Source organism: Enoplosus armatus, chromosome 18 (assembly GCF_043641665.1).
Source record: "Enoplosus armatus isolate fEnoArm2 chromosome 18, fEnoArm2.hap1, whole genome shotgun sequence".
Classification (NCBI taxonomy): Eukaryota; Metazoa; Chordata; class Actinopteri; order Centrarchiformes; family Enoplosidae; genus Enoplosus; species Enoplosus armatus.
In genome coordinates, this window is record NC_092197.1 from 18,498,138 (window position 1) to 18,520,017 (window position 21,880).

Here is a 21,880-nt window from a genome sequence, read left to right on the forward strand (position 1 = left end):
TATAACTGTGATGTGAGGTCTCACAGAGGTACTCGTTGTAGAGGAGTGATGATGTGAGTGTTTATACTGAAGTTGCCTTTTAATGAGAATCTCTTGTCTGTGCTGTTGAGAAGACAAATGGAATTTGGCATCTCCTCAGGTACAGAGATGAACATCAGAGGAAAGACGAAGACACTTAATCAAACGCTTGTTGGCTTGATATTCACTGTGCTTCCTGGAATCTTCCTGAATGCTTAAAGCAGTTTCTGTAACTAAAGAGATAGAAAGTGTCTCTTTCATCCATGCTACTGTGAGTAAATACTGAACCTCAGGTCTGTTCCCAGCTTCAAGACTGCAAAGTACCAGGATGAAACTGTGGAGGACAAAGAAGAAAGACTTGCTACAGGGTTGATATTTTGATATCTTGGCAATAGAAAAGACTGTCAGCAGTGTTTTTTCTCTGTGGTGCTGATCTTTGCTGTGTGCCAATGCAACATATAAATCATCTGAATGAGTTCACAGCAATCTGCAGCTAAACAGTGAACGCTTGCTGTTTTGTACAAAGTGATCAAAGAAAAGTAATCTTTGCCCGAAAAGAAAACATAGTAAATGTACTTTCATCAGACATTTTATTTCACAAGTGAAAACACGGCTACACGTACTTCAACAGGAGATCAACTGGTCACCTATGGTTATCTTACCCAATCAAAGTTGAAGGGTAATAATCTATGGGCAGTGATCTGCATGAATGTGATTTTGGGCCATATACTGTAAATGACCTTGACTTAACAGTATCCTCATAAGTGCAAAGCACCAACAGAAAACTACAAGATGGACTGTGTAAATTAACGGAGTATACACTATCTGTAGAAAAAGTAATAATTCCTGATGTCGTCATGACAACAAATAGGTCAGCAATACAGTAAAAGTCTCTACAATAAGACCACAACGCTCCTCAAAATACTGACAAAGGACAAGCAGAGGCCCGGGCACAATGGAGCAAGGAGAAGGTTACGCTATAGATCTATTTAGAGAATAACATGTATTTGTTGTAATTGGATATCCTTTTTTATTCATGGTCACTTGGACAAATGATAAAACAGTGTTTTCCCAACCCTTAGCTGACAGTTTGACTTTGTTAATCGAGGTACCAAATGATGCACGCTACTAGAGATAACTGCTTCTTTCCAAAAAATACTGTCACGGAATATTTCCTAATATATTGGAGGTCTTGGGTTAGATTTAACACAACAAAACTCCTCCTGGTGCCTTCCCTGGAATAAACGCGTCTTTTCAGTTTCGAGAGAGTGGATTGAAAAGACGAATAAGAACAAATGCAAAAATAACACAACCAACACTGAATATAAAGTAGAACCTGAGAGTTATCCTCGCTTCATTTCAGTGTTTGCAAAGTGATATTTGCTGGGGCAGCGGAGGGTTTCAGGTGTGTGTGTGTGTGACGGGGTTATACTCCAGTTCTGAGGTTTCACCGAGCAGTCCTTTCTGTTTTTGTTTTATTTTTTTGCTGCAGTGTGTCAACACAGCAGACTGAGTGCACAAACTTGAAAACAATACAAAAATAAATTCTTTACCTCTGGCAGAAGTGAAAACAACACCACATCTTGCAGTCGGGGCAAATCCCTGCTGCACTCTCGGATGGGGATCTGTGGTGCGCTCTGCCAAAACCGGAGCGTTGCAGTATGGGGAGTCGTTAAAGTTATTCAAAGCCGTCGGCTGTGTGGCGTTGCCAAGGCAAGTAGGTAAGCAGCTGCTGGATAAGCCGAGACAATGTGGGGAAAAAAGTTACAGAACAGTATTTCTATTCTAATGTTACATTATGTCCCAGGCGATGGATGGAGCTTTGGTTCGTCCCTATACGCATCAGCTCAAAACCTTGTGTAGGAATTTGTCTCATCCTTGAAAACCTCTCTTCCGTGTCTGTCCTGTCTTCTCTCATCTTGATTTGATCCCCCCTCTGTCACACAAGACTCAGCTGGACCTTTTTTACCAATACTACACACCAATACTGTTGACTCGGTTCACTACGACATGGCTGTGTGAGTTTGAATTTTGCATAAAAAAGTAATCTGTCTATAGATAAATCTGATGAAATCTAAAAAAAAATGTGAAGAGACAGAGAAATTCAAAAGCCTCCGCTCCGTATAGTCAATTTAATTTTGTTTCACTGCCATTAAATCCTTTTGTTCCGTTCAATCTAGTGTAGAAAATAATTGACCATAATTCATTTGGTCATGGATTTCATCTGATTCCAAGAAATTGTGATGATTGATTAATTAATTGATTATTGGATAGTTTGTTGATCTATAATCATAACTGAGTGCCAGTTAGGGATTAATTACGACATTGAACTTTTACATTCGGACTGTAGAGGCTGCACGCTGTTTCCCAAAACCTGCGTCATGACCACACTAGTGTTTTTAGACCGAGTCACTTCCACACTCGCATGCACACCTTCATCTGTCGGAGGGGGCCATGCCAAACCCTATTCTAATTTTGATGACTGATTAACCGTTTGGTCATCACTCCTTCATACCTTTTTTTTTTCTTCTTTTTTTGAATCGACATTTTTGAAATTCTACATTAGAGAAGTTTCCTGCTGAGAACTTGAATGACTGCTGTCCATTTGATCTTTTCCTCTTTAGACTTGGCAACTTTCTGACATCAGGCTGTTCTTGTGCAGATTAAATGGTACAACGTGTGCATGTTTCCACTTGCACTTGGAACAGTGTGTCGGTCAACCTGAAGGTCTTGAACAGCATTCCAGATATGTGTGTGTGTGTATGTGTGTGTGTTTAAGGTTGTGTTAAGTTCCAGTCATAGCTGCAGTGGTGTACGTGCAGGTCAACCCAGCTACTATAGCTGTTATATCACTGTACTGTTTGACCAGCTGTTACACATGACTTGGCAACAGGGAATGGAATCTAAAGTGTGTGTGTGTGTCCTGACAGGTCCTGTGTGAAGGGCTCGTGCTGTGGTTGTGTTTACGTCAGTGTTTCTGGCGTCAGTGTTGAATTAAGGAAGTGAGCTGCGGTTTCTTAGTCGTTGATGAAAAGACACCCAGGATGTCCGAGTCCTCCATTAATCCTGGGTTTTAGTTGACCGTCTGTGTTTTGTTTACACAGGTCTTCAGTGTCAATGTTTAATGGGACTGAGAACCAGCTGTGGTTTCAAATAGACCACAGTGTTTAATTAATAATGTTGGAGGGTTCCATGAGCCATAACAACAAATGTGTGTGTATTTTTGCTTAGTAGAAAAATTCCTGTTTTTAGTATTTTGAAAGCTGCGCTGTTTTACATCCATTTTATGCTTGCTTGACGTGGTTTTTGCCTTTTTGCCGAAAAAGAGTTGATGCGCTAAATAGGATGTGTAAATGCCTTTGCCGAATAAGTTCTGACCACAGTGAACATTTGACTCACATGACTAATCAGCTGTTTCTGCTGAACCATTCCGCATTAATATGTCTTCGTGTCCGGACAGCATGAAACACGGCCAACACTAGCTGACATGAAAGCACAAAGCTGCTCAATAGAAACAAATTCCCGATGACCTCTCTCTCCATTTTCCTCAATCAAGGAGACTCGTTTTGTTTCCGGTTGGCAGCCCCTACTTCTTCTTCTACCACATACAGACCGCAATGTGTTCACTACAATACAACCCCGATTACATCAAGGAGCATGTATGGAGAATGGATCATTACGTGATCAATAAACTATTACAATTCGAGACAGGATAAGTCTTATGCACAGAAAGCGGTGTGTTATTGTCATACGTTGAGTGTAGTGTAGTGCTGTGGTTGAGACGCTTAACACACCAAACAAGATTCAGAAATATGGCAGCATATTGTCGTCTGGCTTATCAACAAAACTACATCCTGGTAGTCAATAATTCACACATCTGTTGGAGCCACTCTTCAATTCACCTTCATCTACCGCTCCACTGAGCGGCTCTTATCACAGCGCAGTAAGTTTTTATGTGCACCGCTGCTTGTGATCTCCCTCGACAGTGGAAGATCGCAGGGATAAGAAGCAAACCAGGTCCTGAAGCTGAAATATTATGGATACGATAAGTACTGTGGGGTGAATATGTATGCTGAGTAAGAAAGTGGTTCCTAATGATGCAGGAAGTTCTTGAAGGTGGAGGTACCAGGTGACCCAACAAACAAATGAGACAAGAAAATATATTAAAACTATTAAAAAATGACATAATAAAATACTACTACTAGAAAACAAATATAGCTAAAATCAAATGTGAACAAGAAAACCTATCTAATAGTGATATACATTATGACAGGCCAGATGCAAAATCACACAGAAAAAATAGTCATTAATATTCAGTTGGTGCTTAAATACCAGGAGAAAATATTTCCACTATTTACTTGAAAGAAACCACCACATTGTTATATAAATCAGATTTTCCAGACTTGAGCTCTTGATGTTCCAGCAAACTGGATTATTTGACAGCTTGCCGTTTTCTGGTTGTCTGGGCGTCGCGTTAACAGCAGTGAGGACTTTGTGCTCGCCGTCACACCACAGTAAAACGCCTGTCTTTTGACAGGTAACTTGTAGCTCAACATCACCATTAATCTTCCAAAAGCTGTTCACGATTTCTAGCACACAAAAAAGTCAGTTATGCTGCGTCCTTGTTCTGTCCTTGTCGTTGTTGTTGTTGTTGTTGGTGGCCCTGCTGTCATTCACCCATAAGGCAACAAGCAACAACCCCTGCAGCTATGTGATGACACCACACATGATGACACTTGAACATGTTGCTTCATTTTCTTTATTTGTATATTTCTGCGTAAGCGTCACACATTTAACCCCTTAAGTCTGTTTCTTAAGCACATGTTAGCAGAAAACCCCGAGCTTGATCTTGGCAGTAAATCAGAATTGGAATGAGAGCTAAAGGCCAAAAATGCAGATGAACTAAATGGATAAAAAAAATTAAACGATACATTGTTGACAGTGTGTGTGTGTGTGTGTTTCTTTGTCCATGCAGACATGAGGACGTGTCGTGTGAACGAGTTTAGCTGCGGAGCGGGCTCCACTCAGTGCATCCCCATCTTCTGGAAATGTGACGGAGAGAAGGACTGTGACAACGGAGAGGACGAGGTCAACTGTGGTAGGTGGACGTCAGAATCGGCTTTATTGGCCAAGCATGTGTACACATACAATGAATTTAACTCCCGTTTTTTTGTTGTTCTCAATGTCCTTTAACAGAAATAGTAATACAGCTTAAAAACAAGGACAACAAAGGTAACCTTTTGAGGCGTGGCTGAGTGGCCTATCTGCATTACTGTGTGATTAACATGTCGAAGTTGCCGTCCAGAAAAACCCGTGGAGTTTGTGCCTGGCTCAGTCTTATTCACATCGTAGGTCTTCGCCTTCAAGTGCTCATAAATCACTGGCAAATGCATAACTATGAAGACCTAAGATGTGGTCACAAGATTCTTTCTGACCTTGAGTTGACAAGGATCGCCTGAAGGCACCATTTTCGACAATTGACCTTCCTGTTAGCCCCATGTATTATGGGATACTGAGAGCTGCAAAATTCTGTCCTGCAAAAACAAGGCCACATTTCTTGGCTGCATTTGGAATCTCTGAACTTCCCTGTAGCACCTGATTCACTGCATGAATTTGAGATGAAATCACTCTGCACTCCCACTATAACCTCCTGCCAGCTGTGCTGTATACCCTTCTGCCTGATTCATATTGTGCATGGGCAGACAAAGGACTGTTGTGGTGCGATGATACAATTTGTCAGAAGTGATCCAATCACTTCTTATTAGGTATAACGGCTGGTGTCCTTTACTTATCCAAGCACAGAAACCGTTTCATGGGTGTGTGTATCAGTTACTGCGCATCCTCCAGCTGTTTATCCCAAACACTGTGCAGCATAAACACACTAACAGCCTTTTTACGCAGAGCATGAAGCTCTGCTTGGGCAAACTAAAATAATTGGATCTGACAGAAAACGCTGAGGCAGCATGTAGCATGCTGGTACATTTTATACATCCATCCGTTTATTTTCTGCCGCTCATCTGTGGCCGTGGAGAGGCGGCAGCAAGCTAAGCGGAGTAGTCCGGACGTCCCTCTCCCCAGCAACGTTTTTCCAGCTCCCAACGTTCCCAAGCCAGATGAGATAGATATATATACATTTTAAATGAAGGAAAATTATTTAAAAGAAAAAAAGGAACAGTCGTTTCATCTATAATCGTTGAGTGAGTACCACTGTGGGAGCTGTATCAGCTACTGTAGATGGTATTTGTGCTGTCACTGTGTATATTGTAACCAGCACTGCAGCAGCAGATCACACTAGTTTGTACCGCCCTGTCTGGCTGAAGATACTAATCAGAGAAATGAGCTGCTTAGTAGAGGGAGACGTTTGCTAATTGTTGTCTTGTTTGTTCACACTAAATCTGCGCCCGTGTTGCCCTTGAACTCTGTGGTAAAACATCCTGGTACACAGTGTAGTGCGATGCACGTTTTCAGGCAGTGACCTTAAACCCTACATACCTCTTAAAGGGAGCTGCCACGGGCCCATGTAAATCAGCCAGCCACATTGGTTCCCAGGCCGTTTGGAAGTCTGTAGTTAGTGTTGCAACCGAGACGAGGGATTTTTACTCGCATTCACTCAGCAGTTCCATTTTGTTTTGCGTGTGTGAAAGGAAATGGCTGAGCTGTTGACGTTCCCACTTCACTATAACAGCACTTCTACTTGACCTGGCAGAAATCTGACAAACTGACTTATTTGAATGGCGTCCGAGCTTCGGTGCGACTCGTTCTACTGCAAATGTTTGTCCGTGAAGATTGCTTGGCAGTTTACTTTATGCACCCGTTTGCGAAGAGTATGGCTGAGCTCAGCTGTACCTACGAATTAGAAGTGAACCGTGATACCAACCGTATGTCTCCTGCTTCTTGCAGCAGCAAAAAGCTCTTCTACATTAGGACACACAGGGACGAACGTCATATAAGCAGCAACAATTGGAGGCCTATGCTGTAGATGCAGCCCAAATGTCTCAATCAAAGGGACACTAAGTCATGTAACACCACAGCTTAGAAATGTATAAATTGTAACCTGTGTACAGGGTGAATGCTCTAGATTTTAGACTTTTTGAAATTGCTAATACGGATCAGACTAAATTTATCCTGTAAAATTACTTGTGTGACCTTGTACTTGTAAGTGAAAAAATAAATAAATAAATTAGCAACTTAGCTGTTAGCCCTCTCACAGCGACCTCTCGTTCTCTTGCTCTCCTCCCAAATGCCTCCAGGTAACATCACCTGCGCTCCAAACGAGTTCACGTGCGCCAGCGGCCGCTGCATCTCCCGCAACTTTGTGTGCAACGGCGAGGACGACTGTGGCGACGGCTCTGATGAGGTGGAGTGCACTCCGTCCTCCTGCGGTCCCAGCGAGTTCCAGTGTGGGAACTCGTGCATCCCGGCCAGCTGGGTGTGTGACGACGACGTCGACTGCCAGGTAAGGGAGGATATATACACAGTGAGATATTGGCATCTGTCCCCTCTAGTCTTAAGCCTGGACTTACAAGACTGCAAGAGGATACAGTTGTTATGGAGGTGTTCTAGTTTTGCTGAAGGTTCACTTTAAGGTTAAGGCTGAATCTGTGGACACAGGTGTGTGTGTGTGTGTGTGTGTGTGTGTGTGTGTGTGTGTGTGTGTGTGTGTGTGTGTGTGTGTGTGTGTGTGTGTGTGTGTGTGTGTGTGTGTGTGTGTGTGTGTGTGCGCCACTTGCACTGGCTACTGTTCTCCACATCAAAACTTGTTGTTGTTACCACAGTTTACAATATTCTCTGTTTATCGGAGTTGAAGCTAAATTCCTCTAATCATCTGCCCCCTCTTGAGCTTCACATCTCTACTTTGTTCTACACTGGTTTAGAATCCACCTGCTGCTTCTTTCCTCTTTCATGTAATCAGTGTTTTAGGTTTTTGAGTGTGATCTATTATCATTTCAAATCTAATTGCGTAAAAAAATACAAATGGAAAGCAATGTGCCCAACAGAGCTTATACATTACAGAACAATCTTTTTGCTCAGGATTTTTGCCAATTTTATCACAAAATACTTCATGCAGGCAACACACACACTCCCCCTCTCATTTTCTCAAAAGATTTTATCTCACTATAATGAACTGCCCAGTATGATATTCCTGGGGAAACACACACCGGTTCTGCAAGTTCAATTTTCACAACACCCTATGGTTATTGACCTGCCTCATAAAAATACACACGAACACACACGCACACACTTTGCCACTCCTAACACGTTTTTCACAAACGGTAGAACAAGTTCCACTGAGTCGGCGATTTGCTGCGTACCTGTTAATTGGCTGTGTGGTTATCACCGTGACGGCCTCGCAGGAACATTTAAAAAAAAAAAATGATGCCAGCGCTCACACCCACAAATATTTAAACCGCTGTGTTCAATGGGAAGGTCATTGTTATTCTCTCTCTCTCTGCTCTCTCACGCCCAGCCAGTCCTGCGTCAGTGTTAACGGTTATGGAGCTTCAGGCGCACACACACATTCTCACACTCCATTAATCTGCTCCCACATGAGTCAGTGACTTTCTGAGATGATGAAAGTGTGAGAAAGTCTTCCTGCCGCTCCTGTTGATCCCATTCTGACTGATTGCCCATTTTCAACTCTAATTAAAGTGGTAATCATCTCTGAGATCTGGGTCCTAAAAGCTCTCTGTTGTTTCTGCACTGCATGTCCCCCAGATCACCTGTCGGTCGAATGTCAGTGGGGGGGGGCAGTGGTGTGTCTTTGTTGGGATTCTGTTAATGACGCTTGCCTTTTCCTTCAGTAGCTGATGTCTATGCAAAGCCTGGAAAACTCTTGAAATGACTGATATTGTATAATGAATTACTTGAATAGTCTTACTTGTCAACCTCACACTTTTGTCCTTAATGACTATTGGTCATAATAACATTTACATATAACATCGCCATAGGGGGCTTCTACTCTGCCCTAATCAAACTCATTCTTCACAAGGAGGTGTGAATAAAATGAGATATTTACGTGTGAGTGTATGTGCGCTGTCCCACAAATTTCTCCTCAGTCAGAAGGTCATACCAGATCAAAACAGCACACACATTATTTTTCATTCATTCTGACTGGTCTTGTCTTTCCGTCCCCTGCAGGACCAGTCGGATGAGTCTCCGTCTCGTTGCGGCCGTCACCCGACGCCGCCGGCCAAGTGTTCGTCCAGTGAGATGCAGTGCCGCTCAGGAGAGTGTATTCACAAGAAGTGGAGGTGTGATGGAGACTCAGACTGCAAGGACGGCAGCGACGAAGCCAACTGTCGTATGTACAGAGCAGCTGTCTGCTTCGCATTACAGACGGAGCATTTTAAGATCATGACCGCACACGTGTTTTCATTACCACGGCAGACTGATTGTAGTTCAGTTCTTTATTATGATTGTGGTAGAATGTGGTGATCCTCCATTGAGGGATAATACTTAAGATGTGTTTGGCCTGAAATTGCATATGTGTAGAATTGACATAAATAAATAAAAGCAGATTCAATTCTGTATCATTCACAAGCAAGTTTCCACTGTTGTGTTTATAACTCTGATGAAACATGTAAAAAAAAAAACAGAATTGAATTGAAGTAATGTTTACTTTGGAATAAGCAGATCGTCACATTTGAGAAGCTGGAATCAGAGAATGTTTGGCTTTTTTAATCGATAAATGACTGAAATGACTACAAAAATATTGTTGTTGATCAGTTGATAAATTGATTGTTTCAGCACTGCTTTCATGTGTAACTCGGGGGTGTGTGTTTTGTGTGTCAGCTGTACGCACCTGTGGACCGGATCAGTTCAAATGTGACGATGGAAACTGTATCCTGGGCAGCAGACAGTGTAACGGCCTCAGAGACTGTGGTGACGGATCAGACGAAGTCAACTGCAAAAACAGTACGTGCTGTGTGTGTGTGTGTGTCTTCAGCTTTACAAAGGACCATTACCTTCAGGGCATTGTCAGGTGAAAAAGGTGTGTCTACCTCAGACTGTCCTGAAGTTCAGAAGCTGTGTGTGTGTATCAGAGTCGAGGCTGTGTTTTAACACCATCATAAAAAAACCCATCACAATCCTCAGGTTGCACTCGAGTGTTTGCCTGATGTGTTTTAGAAGGCAATCTAATGCTGTCACAATCCACTTCACGGTGTCCTAAAGCGTTGTTGTATTTTTGTGTGCTTATCTAGAAGGAAAAGGAAGATAAAATACAAAAAAAACCCTCCTGGTTATCTTGTTTCCATGACTTGTTGGGTTTTTTTTTGCTCTCGTAATATAAAACATGGCTTTGAAGACAGACTTTAAAGAGTGACAAGTTTGTGGCAGATTCTCATCTTGCTGAAAGAGAGATTGTTGTCACTGTTTGGTTTTTAAAGTTCAGTTTTTAACCCAAACTGATCCTTGAAGGACTGACGAGCTTCTGCTGTCGGGTTTGTTAATACCTCTCCAAAACTGAACACAAGTTGGTGAAGCTCAAAACCCGATGATGTTTTTCTTAGTTCCAATATTCAAGCCTGTTGATAGTCTGCTGTCTCACAGAAGTTCATATGGAGTTGACGCTTTAATGAATCTGTCAGCCGTGAAGGAATAGTTGGGCCGTTTTTGGAAATGCAGTTATTTTCAAGAAAGCAAATCATTTCTTTGCGTGAGATGAGAAGATCAATGTCAGTCAAATCTCCTTTCATGTCTTTGCATAAAGTGCGGAGGTAGATTTGGGAGGCGCTTAGCTTAGCATAAAGACTGGCTGCAGGGCTAGCCTGTAACCTGTACAAAGACAGAGCCAACTGTAAAAGAAAAGTGATATCCTTGGTTGTCTTTTGGATTTTCAAAGGAAGTAAAGTAAGTCTGTAAATATTAAAGAATGTTGCGTGTAAGCAGCGACTGCTCTTGACGCGTAAAATAAGTCAATGGATCTCTCCACAGTGACTCAGTGTAACGGGCCAGAGAAGTTCAAGTGTCGCAGCGGGGAGTGCATCGAGATGAACAAAGTGTGCAACAAGGCCCGAGACTGTCCCGACTGGAGTGACGAGCCCATCAAGGAATGCAGTGAGTAACACAAAAACAATCTGCATCCTCAAGAATCTAGTTAATGCTCATCTAAAGCCAGAAACACTAAATGATGTCCATGAAGACCTCAAGACTCTAAAGATTTTTCTGTCTGTCTCCCCAAATCTGAACTTGACAAAATGCAGTAATTTTTAGCTGTTTTTCTAGATGTTACATGTTCAGCTTATGTTTCCTCTGTCTGCAGCTCAATGATGTGATGTCGTGTGCATATTAGTGTTTAACTTTAACCAAAGATTGTCCTCCTGGGGAAGACATCCCACCCTGTATATGGAGTGCTGCAGGAATGAGTCCTAAAACCCGGAAAAAGGTTGAATTTGTACACTTCCAGTTCCCTCATCTGGAAGTCGAGCTGGAATGGGTTTTTGGTTAGATGCCTGACATAAGGTTTGTGGTTAACACAAGGTTAAGAGATTTCAACGTTTAGAAGTCATGCAACTGTGGTGTAGTGCGTTTATAGTCTAACTGCTTTTTACCTCTGGCAATTTGCATTTGCATCACATGGGAAAAATCCCATTTGCTTTTTGTCGAGGGAACCAGGGCGATGCTAACTTCAGGGTTGGCCTTCAAAAATACTTCATCCCTACAGCACTCTATCGGTATTGATTATAATACAGCCCCCCCCCCACACACACACATTTGCCTGACATCCCAACTGGTGGCGATTTTCTGAGTCCAGTAAATGAATTGGGATATTTCCTGCATAAATGAGGAAATGACTGGTGTGCCTTCACAGGAAAACTTGTAAGTGTTTGTCTTAAAACAGATGATTATTAAAACATTGCCAGCCCCCCTTACTGAGTGGCAGAACGCATGAACATTAATCAACAGGTTTGGTTTTTGTATATTACATCTGCATATTTGCACTAGAGTCTGTGTAAATGTGAAAGATCTTGTAGTTTGGGCTGCGATCAGCCCTCAGTGTGTTTGTCTACTGTAATCTGCAAATGTCACTTGTTAAAAAGTCTTGTAGCGCTTCCCCAGCTGGCAGCTCTAAATGTCAGCGACATCAAACATTTTGAACTAGAAATATTTGAACTTCAGTTTCCAGAGTGCTGATCTCTGCACGTTGATGCTTTTACACCAAAGCAAAGAAGAAAGAAGCTCAGACGATCCGATTTCTCTGGACGGGTCACTCGGGAGACAAATTGCTTTTCAGCAAGTTCAGATGTCTTTTCCTGTGGGCTGGAAAGTGTCCACACCTGAAAGAAGAGGGTTTAATTTGGGCAAACAGGGTAAAACTACATGACGTGTGTGTGTTTTTACGTAAATCCCACCTCGTGCAGCTTTAATGCATTCAGCACGAGAGAGCGAATTGTGCTTCTAAATAATTCTCTTTCATGGATCAAAGGACTCGGCCAAAAGTGATCACGCCTTCCACGATCTGAATATTAAACGTCTGAATCTGGATTGTACCACAGCTCAGTCACAGAAAAAGTTTGGCACATGCTATAAATGATTTAAGGATCGATGAATCAAAGAACTGAGAATCTGGACATTATTCTTTTTATTTCCAAGTGTGATGAACAGTTGGTGATGAGCTAAATAACTCTGTTTTAAGTGTCGACGCGCACTGCCTGCTTTGTTGAAGTGTGAGAGAAGGGATTTCGGTTTTTATCAGAACTTGGAGCAGAAGTTTTTAGCATGCAGCGAAACAGTACATCTTTGTATATTTCCCAGTAAATGGCAGAAGAACTCGCTGCTACCTTGAGAAAAGTGAAAGGTCTGTACTCTTTTTATTAGAGTACACGGAGTTGAATTCTAAAGTTTGTTTATGTAGCTCATCATATTTAATGTATTGGCAGTATTGGCCTGTCCTCCAAGCTGACTTTCTTTTTTACATACATCCCAGGGACAGATTTGATTTTTATTATTTTTAGATTACTTTCAAACCCTCGCTTACGGCCTTGAGCTTTTTGTAATGACCGGCAGAATGAAGATAACTAAAGAGTTTCCTTTCACAGGGTGTCTGGGCTCATTGTCGGACGTCCTCGCTGAGGAGCTCAGACATCTGGAGGCCATCAGTGAGCTAGACTTTGTTAATGCCAATTGGAGTAAAATGGTTGCCAGTTAACTACACTGAATGATATAGCGATTATGTCACTTTGTGGGTTGATGACATTTTTGGTGAAACAAACCTGACTAATGCAACAACAAATGCTCTTGAATCTTTTCTGTGTAGCTTCAAACTACATACGATCAGGATTGCTAACACCTGCTGATCGACATGTTAACAGGGTTAAGTATGTATATTGGGGCGTAACCACGACAACCTCAACAGCATCAGTTTGAATCCAGGCCGTGACCTTCGTATCATCTCTCTCTTTGTAACTGACCATGAGTGCGACAGGATTACCATTTAAAATGGCACCTGCAGTTTGTGTCTTGCCTGCATTATAACAGTCTTTTTTACAACAAAGCCCCGTTTCCCTTCATGTGCTTCAGATCTAAACGAGTGTCTCCTGAACAACGGCGGCTGCTCTCACATCTGCAAGGACATGGTGATTGGCTTTGAGTGCGACTGCACACCCGGACTTCAGCTCATAGACCACAAGACCTGCGGCGGTAGGTGACCTTCACATTAGAGCCATTTTAGATCACTGCTGTAAATATTTAATATTTGCAAATGGGTTTTTAAAATTGTGCATCATTTTCCTAGTTAGCACTGTGGTTTGAGGTAGCATCAGTTGTAAATGCACAAAAGTCAACATTACTTCATAACTTTCTGTCAGCCTCACCAATGGACCATCATTTTGGACCTGAAATGAACCTGCAGTGTCTTTTATGTTCATTTGAATATATTCAAATTATATTCATGCATTGTTTCTTTGACATGTTTCCCCTGTTTCCTGCAGGTTGTCAGTTTATTTGATTATTGGCGTGTGATTTAGTGAAGTCAGCATAGTGTAAGCTGAACATCGTCAACATTACCATATATTTAAGATTCTGACACATTACATTTTTCTTCTAGGAAAAAAAAAAATGCCACCGCTCGTCTTTCTCGTCGTTTCTTTGCAGCAATGCTCAGTTGTTTTGAAAAGTAGATTGGACAGAACTGTTGGCTTCAAACATCACAGCACCCGAAATGAATCCGAATGGCAGGTTATTTTTCTGCATGGTTTGAAGAAAACATCAAGACGGGAGAGACTGTCGTGCTGAAGATGTGTTACTATTTCTGTCTGTCTCAGAAATCCCTAATCCAACAGGCTGGGTCAGATGTACTGTACGCTGGTGCTGTGACTTATGGCTGGTACATGTTCTTATTGTGCACTCCTGGCCTCCGAAGGGTTCAGTGTGTAATGCGATTTGCTGTGTTGTAATTTTGGTTTTCTATGTTCAGGAGGCGCCGATCCGACACAGCTCTGTTATTGAGCCAATCTTGGCCTCAAACGCTGCCATGGGTATTGAGAAATGTGTATAATCCCATCTGGAATGAACCCCACTGGTTGCACAGAGGCGCTTAATCTACTCCCAAGTGTAAAATAACCACTAAACTCATAAACATTTGTGTGTTTACATTTAATTCTGATGAGAGCAGCTTGTTGCTGAAGAGCGCTCTTGCACAACTTCAACAGCAATTATAGTTCGGTTTCATTTTCCTTTTGTGAATCCAGAGCCCACATCAGTGTACAATCATGGGAGTGTTTCAGAAAAGTAGTGGTTTCAAAAACAAAGCAAAGTGTAATTTTAGGTTCTCAATAGTTTTTGTTTGCAGCAGAGCCGTGTGCAAACGTCTGATTGCCCAAATTGAAGCGTTCATCAGACTTGATTAATTAAACATGTCAGATAGCAGCTGCACTCCCTCTGTCTTCTCTCCCTCATTCCTCCCCCCTTCTTCTTCATCTCCCTCTCTGTGCGCAGACATCAATGAGTGTCTGAACCCCGGCATCTGCAGCCAGATCTGCATCAACCTGAAGGGAGGGTACAAGTGCGAATGCCACAACGGCTACCAGATGGATCCCACCACCGGAGTCTGCAAGGCTGTTGGTGAGTCAACAGCTGGGATTGCAGTATAACTCCCCTCAACCTTTAAAGATGCACAGTGAGGAGCTATGACACCAGATTTTTACTGTCTTTTTTTTTTTTAATCTAAGGCAGGTTTTTATGCTTGATTTCTGCTCAACAAAATATAGAGAATTATATGGTACATATATATATATTTGCTGCAGGGAGTCACACCAGACTACGGTCTATCTGACACAGTTTTAAAGAGGTGGTGATTCAACTGCATGGTCATTTTGTAGGCTGTAGTTTGTGGCACTGTTTCATTGCGTTCTACTGAGAGGTGCTTGGAGTATTTTGTCCACCCATTTGTCGATGTGGGGAGACAAAACATAAAACTGTTTCCATAATGAAGTGAACTGGCAACTGAGTGTATAATGCAGCTTTCCAGTCATGAACAAGGAAAATGGAAAATGACCAAATTAACCCAGATGTCCTGGAAAATGATGGGTAGTTCTAGAATAGCTCTCAATGCGCCTTCATTTACTGTCTCACAGTGCACTGTCACAGGGATCACAAGCTCCCGAAGGCTATTTCTGTCTGTAAGGTTAAATTACAGCATTGGTCAGAAAGTTTCAATTGTGATGAATTATCTTCAGCATAAGCCTCAGCTAGACCAGATTTTCTGAATCTCTTTTCTTGGATACTCCACTAGTCTCACTGTGAGCATAGACTGACCTAATTCATGTCTCTTTTTAAATAACACAGTGCTTCTAGGTTGTAAAAATATGAATTAGACGCAGAAGGAGACCTGCAAAGGCAAAATCATTAGCATTTTGTTTGTTTTATTCATCAAATGTCCTTATACGTAGACCCTGTCTGATAAACGTGTAAGTAAATAAATACATAAATAAAACGTGGGTAAGTTGATGAGTGAAGTGAACAAAAACACTCTTCCTCCAGTGAGAAGAGCTGATTAAGTGAAAACAAAAGATGCCCGAAGAATCTCAAGTTGTAGAAATGAACCTCAAATATGGTAAAGTGGTAATTGTTAAATGATAACTCTTCAGCTATCATCAGAAAGGTCCAGCCGGAGGCGCGGAGGTCATCCCCTAGTCTGATGATCACATGCAGTAAAAAGACTTTATTGTGCTGCTTGCTGACAAAGACCATCACTGTGTCCTTCAGCCTAATGGTGTTTTTCAAATGATTTGTCATCAGATCCTAAAAACCCTTATTTATGATATAACTCCTCTTCTTCTACTTCAACTACTTACAAATTGGTCTTGTGGTTTCTCTGTTCAGACAGATGCTGGGTGATATGAATAGAATAGAAAAGAAAGAGCCCACACACCATTTAATAAGACCATTCAATCAGAGACTCATCAGGATTGAAAGGTGTGACAGTCTCCAGCATCAGCAAGTGAAACGGAGCAACCCGAGATACATTTTGAAGAGATGATCTTCCTCGTGTTTCTGTCTCTCATTTAACAAAGTCTTTCCTGTCCTCAGGCAAAGAGCCCTGCCTGATCTTCACGAACCGCCGTGACATCCGTCGTCTGGGTCTGGAGAGGAAGGAGTACACTCAGATTGTGGAGCAGCAGAGGAACACGGTGGCTCTGGATGCAGATTTTAACCAGCAGATGATCTTCTGGGCTGACCTGGGCCAGAAGGCCATTTACAGGTAGTTTACACACACACACACACACACACACACACACACACACACACACACACACACACACACACACACACACACACACACACACACCAAACAGCCACACAGAAGCATGTAAAGGAACAAAACGGAGAGTCCCCACTTCAGTTCAGAGTGTCTAGCGCCACCATGAGGTTGATGCTTTTGGCTTTTTACGGAAATATCTAAAAAAGTACAGATTTCATGCCAAGAAACTTGGTACAGATATGCATCATGCCTCAGATGTACTTTGTGTGTAGTGCTAATTACCAATGTTAGCATGCCAATATGCTAAACTAAGATGTGTTCACATGAAGCTCAACAACGACAGACTTTGGGTGAAGTGAGACGTCCATATTTGTCTGAAATTTTCAGGGACTTCAGTGTTGTTAATCGCAAAGTTGGATATATCACACTTTTAGACTTTAAGACTGGTTAAGGAGACTGGTTATAACTTTGTTTTGTGGAAAATAAAACTGGAGGAATTTCAACTAATGTGGCTATGTGACCATTTAACTGATTGACTCTTGGTAGATGATTTGAATCTTGTAATTTGAGTTACATTGTCTTTTTTTTCCTTGCAGCACTGTGCTGGACAAACGAGGGGACGTCAGCACCCACAACAAAGTGATAGACAATGTCCAGAGTCCTGTGGGAATCGCCGTGGACTGGATCTATAAGAACTTGTACTGGTCTGATCTCGGCACCAAAACCATTTCTGTAGCCAACTTCAATGGAACCAAGCAGAAAGTTCTGTTCAACAGAAGCCTCAAAGAACCGGCGTCCATTGCTGTGGATCCACTGTCTGGGTGGGTGGAAAGCTTGTGTTTTGATGTTTAGATGAAAACCTTATCTCCAATTGACAATGTACGTTTACAGATCTTGTGTGTGTGTGTGTGTCCTGTAGGTTTCTGTACTGGTCTGACTGGGGCGAGCCAGCCAAGATTGAGAAATCTGGTATGAACGGAGTGGACAGGCAGGTTCTGGTGGCAACGGACATCCAGTGGCCTAATGGAATCACCCTGGGTAGGAAAACACACACTCAGACACACACACACTCTGAAGAACCAATGACACGTTTTTCTTCACTGCTTATCCATCAAATGAGAAAGAAAATCCACCCTAAAACAATTAACACTGTTAAACAGCTGCTGGTGACGTCCTCTGCATTCCTGGGTTGCTTTGATTCTTCGACGTGTTTTTAGTCTTTAGTAAGAGTGAATAGTGAATGTCAAGTTTTGGTGTCAGTCCCTCTGAAGAGGGATTTACCACAATATCACAAAATCATACATGGAGAAATCCCCCATAGAAGATTCCCAAAGACTAATTCTGGGATAATAGAGGTTATCACTGAAGCAGGAGAGCAGGTTTATTAAATAAAAAATTATGGTGAGTATGAACAGTCCATTTTATGTTTAAATGGTTATTGTTCGCACCCTGGACATGTTTTGTCTCTATATTGTCACGACCTGGCTCAAAGGAAGGGCAAAATGTGGAGACCATTTCTAGTTTTTATTTACATCTTGAAGTAGCATTTTCGCCTGTCCACTTCATGGGATACGTTAACTAACAGGTGATCAGTAAAACCGTATGTTATTAAAATAACATTGAACATTACTGGCTGAATACGTGACCACATCATACAGTCAGACGTTCTCTTTGTTCGCGCTCTTTCTCCTCCTATAATTGCATCCCCCACTCTGTGGAAAAGCCATCGATTTGTCCTTGTTAATGAAATGTTGTATTGATTAAATTTTTTTTCCCCTCTTCTTTTCTCCTTACCTCTGCCCACCATCTGTCATCTTCTCTCTGTGCTCCTCTTTATTCTTTCACCCCTCCTATTCTTTCTTCATTTCCTCTGTCACCACGCTTTTATTCAATGTTCATCATGGCTCGTCCCTTGCATCGCTCTACCCCCCTTTATCCATTCTTCTGTAATTTCTTCCATCTCCCTCTTTGATTTCTCACCCTCTCCTCCTGTTCCTCCCAGATCTGATCAAAGGCAGGTTGTACTGGGTCGACTCTAAACTGCACATGCTCTGTAGCGTCGACCTGAACGGAGACAACAGGAAGAAAGTCCTCCAGTCTCCAGACTACCTGGCTCATCCCTTCGCACTCACTGTTTTTGAGGTACTGCTGCTGTTTTATATTCTCTCTTTCATTCATTCATTCATTCATTCATTCACTCAATAAAGATGGCTCACACATTTTGAAAGGTTGGACAGAATCTGTTCCATTCTGGGTCAGTTGGTGTTGACAGTCTGGAGATAAAATCATACACGTGTGGTGTTTCCGGGATTGTTTGTCTTCTGATCCGGTCCGTCGTTATCATTAAAATTATATTAATTAGGTTTGATTTTTACGACTGGAATCGAGACATTCAGCGCCACCGATGTGAGAATGGTAAACAAAACGGGCAAAGAGTAGCCCTGATCCAGGACCATCATACTATGGATCTAGTATGAGGGTCTGTCTTGACAGTCGTGGATCAGGGCTGTCCTGGAACAGTGTGATGTGCCGTGAGTGGTATTCTATCATCTAGTCCATCAGTGTTTTGTGCAGCGTCACCTTAAGTTCATCTTACACTCAGGTTTACAGTCCTTGTTGCCCACATCTCTTCATTTAAAAAAAAAAGAAGCATTTTTCCTCTGCATCTTTGACTTTTCTACAGAGATTGCAGAGAAGAAATTGGGAGGGCAAACTTTTTTTTTGATGACTGTTTGTTTCCGTGTTGGTACAGTCACATGCAAGAATCGTCTGCGGTCACCGAGCAAATTTGACTCTAATCGTAGTCTACATGTCGTTCATTGTGCCATGTTGACTCAGTTGTCCAATATGTGCTCCGCTCTGGATGCCGAGACCAACCATGTATGCTGGTGTGCGTGCTGTGTCTTTTTAAAAGTGTGACCCCAGCTTAAAGAGACGACGTTCACATGGTGCAGAACCTTCATTGTTGTTTCACACTGTTAAATGTTCTGGTTCCAAAATAAGTGAAAGGAAATTTAAGGATGCAAGAAAACTCAGAAGCCCACACTTTTACTCTGCATCATTTCATCTATAAAACCACATTCAATCTGATTAGTGTTCAGTAGAGTGTCTGTGTGTGCTAATATTTAGTGCTAACAATGATATCTGCTCTTTTAAAACCTGCACTCATCATCATCATCAGTGTATCAGTATTGTGTCTCTCTGAATCATAGAATCATGGACATGTGGCTCTCTCGCCGTCTCTCTCACCTACACCCACTCACACGACTGCTAACTGACTCAGACAGATGACACGTTTTATTCAAATGCGGGCACTGTGTTTAAGGTAGAGCTCATGTCTGAACACTGTGCAGATGGTCTTAGCACACAGATGGTTGAATATGTGATGTAGAATCCTCTCCATCTAATTTGCACAGTATTTATTTTATCCTCTACAACTCCCTCACACCCATTTGTGAGTCTGAATCGAATATGTCCATGTTTTTTTTTTTTTAAGACAATACTTAAGACACTACTAAATCTCCTCGGGGTATTGTTTGTAGGAATTGTCTTTGTGTTCAGATAGGACAATAAGCTTTGCAGGGACCAGGCTGTCAGAGTTGGTGAGCTTCTGTAAAATAATTTATTGGTGAAGAAAGAATTGATTGTAGTGTTGCAAGATAACTGCTGCAAGTAACCATGGCAACGAGGCTGATGATTTATGGTCAAACTAACTTTGGTCAGTTGCACCAAAAATACAAATTAAAGCCAAAAGAAGTTCATGTCCTTTTTGTTAAAGCATGATAATGCCCTCTGAGGTATCTTGATACAGCGGTTTGGGGCATTGCACTGCACTTTGGCCTTGTCTGTTATCATCTTATATCGAGACAGCTTCAGCATTATTAATATTAATAGTTAATTGTCCTCTCTCCAGGATCGAGTCTTCTGGACGGATGGTGAAAATGAAGCCATCTACGGTGCAAACAAGTTCACCGGCTCTGACGTGGTGACGCTGGCCAGCAACCTGAATGACCCCCAGGACATCATAGTGTACCATGAGCTGATCCAGTTGTCGGGTAAAAACCTGCTGGGTGGGGATGGAGGGAGGGGGAACGAGCTGAGAGAGGCGGGAGGGACGGACGGCATTAATCTTTGTTGAGCTGGAAAGTCCTGCAGGCTCGGTGACATCACAGCAACCTCAAGTTCAGGGCTGATGTTGAAGCCTTTTTTTTTTTTCTTTTTTTTTTTCTCCAGTCGCTGCTGTGAGTTAATAAAGGTTAATGAAGAGAAAGTTAATCAGAAATGATTGTAATTACACATGATTCAGGTACAGGGAGTACTAATGATAATTAGCATTTTAACTGTAATCATACAGCCATGATTGACACAGGTCTACTAGCCACTGACATCATGTAGTTAAGATTTATGGAAGGAAGGAACCAGTAAGCGACACCAACACACCAGCTTTGTGCTTTCTTACAAAACAATCTCGTCCGCTTGCTAGCTCATCAACGTTTGGAGATTTTTCTCAGTTGAGCTTGAAAGTTCAACTTTGAACACCTGAGAAATGGAAAGTTTGAACATCTACAGTTTCAGAACAACTGAACACTTTTGGAAACGAGCTAGTAAGTGGACTTGAGGTGAGATTGTTTTATCAGTCTGCTGTTTCCAAGGTCAAGCGAACTTTCAAGCTCTGGTTTTTTTCTTATACATTTCAAATTTTAGCTCTTTCCTCTGCTGTTTCACTTTATTTTATTTTTCTGGATTGCAAAAACACATGGTAGTCTAGAACACATATCTTAAAATCCTGAAACTCAGATTTCAAACTTAATTTTTTTTTATATATATATGTTTGACAAACCGAGCAGAAGAGGTTGGTGAAGATGTTTCATGCTTTGACATGTTAAATATATATGGTGTTAATATGAGAAACATTGCTTCATGTGCAGTTCTTCTGTATATGTTTGTCAAAGTAATCCGAAGCGTTGACTCTTGTGTGCAGGTACGAACTGGTGCGCAGAGAAAGGCGAAAACGGAGGCTGTAGCTACATGTGTCTGCCTGCGCCGCAAATCAACAAACACTCCCCCAAATACACCTGTGTGTGTCCAGAGGGACAGGAGCTGGCTGCTGATGGCTTACGCTGCAGGCCGGGTGAGTCACAGCACCACAGTCCTCAAAAT

General features: G+C 42.0%; 1 protein-coding gene across 2 annotated transcripts in view; it reads left to right on the forward strand.

The window, feature by feature from the left end:
* The window catches only part of vldlr (very low density lipoprotein receptor), a 51,042-nt gene that overhangs the window by 19,161 nt on the left and 10,001 nt on the right, over positions 1 to 21,880 (forward strand). For both annotated transcript variants that reach the window (XM_070925006.1, XM_070925007.1), the window contains exons 4-16: positions 4,994 to 5,116; positions 7,269 to 7,474; positions 9,157 to 9,319; positions 9,811 to 9,933; positions 10,954 to 11,076; positions 13,540 to 13,659; positions 14,956 to 15,081; positions 16,549 to 16,720; positions 17,317 to 17,541; positions 17,640 to 17,758; positions 18,723 to 18,862; positions 20,634 to 20,775; positions 21,702 to 21,851. In XM_070925006.1, the coding sequence (XP_070781107.1) occupies positions 4,994 to 5,116; positions 7,269 to 7,474; positions 9,157 to 9,319; positions 9,811 to 9,933; positions 10,954 to 11,076; positions 13,540 to 13,659; positions 14,956 to 15,081; positions 16,549 to 16,720; positions 17,317 to 17,541; positions 17,640 to 17,758; positions 18,723 to 18,862; positions 20,634 to 20,775; positions 21,702 to 21,851 (1,932 nt within the window). The remainder of the gene's footprint in view (positions 1 to 4,993; positions 5,117 to 7,268; positions 7,475 to 9,156; positions 9,320 to 9,810; positions 9,934 to 10,953; positions 11,077 to 13,539; positions 13,660 to 14,955; positions 15,082 to 16,548; positions 16,721 to 17,316; positions 17,542 to 17,639; positions 17,759 to 18,722; positions 18,863 to 20,633; positions 20,776 to 21,701; positions 21,852 to 21,880) is intronic.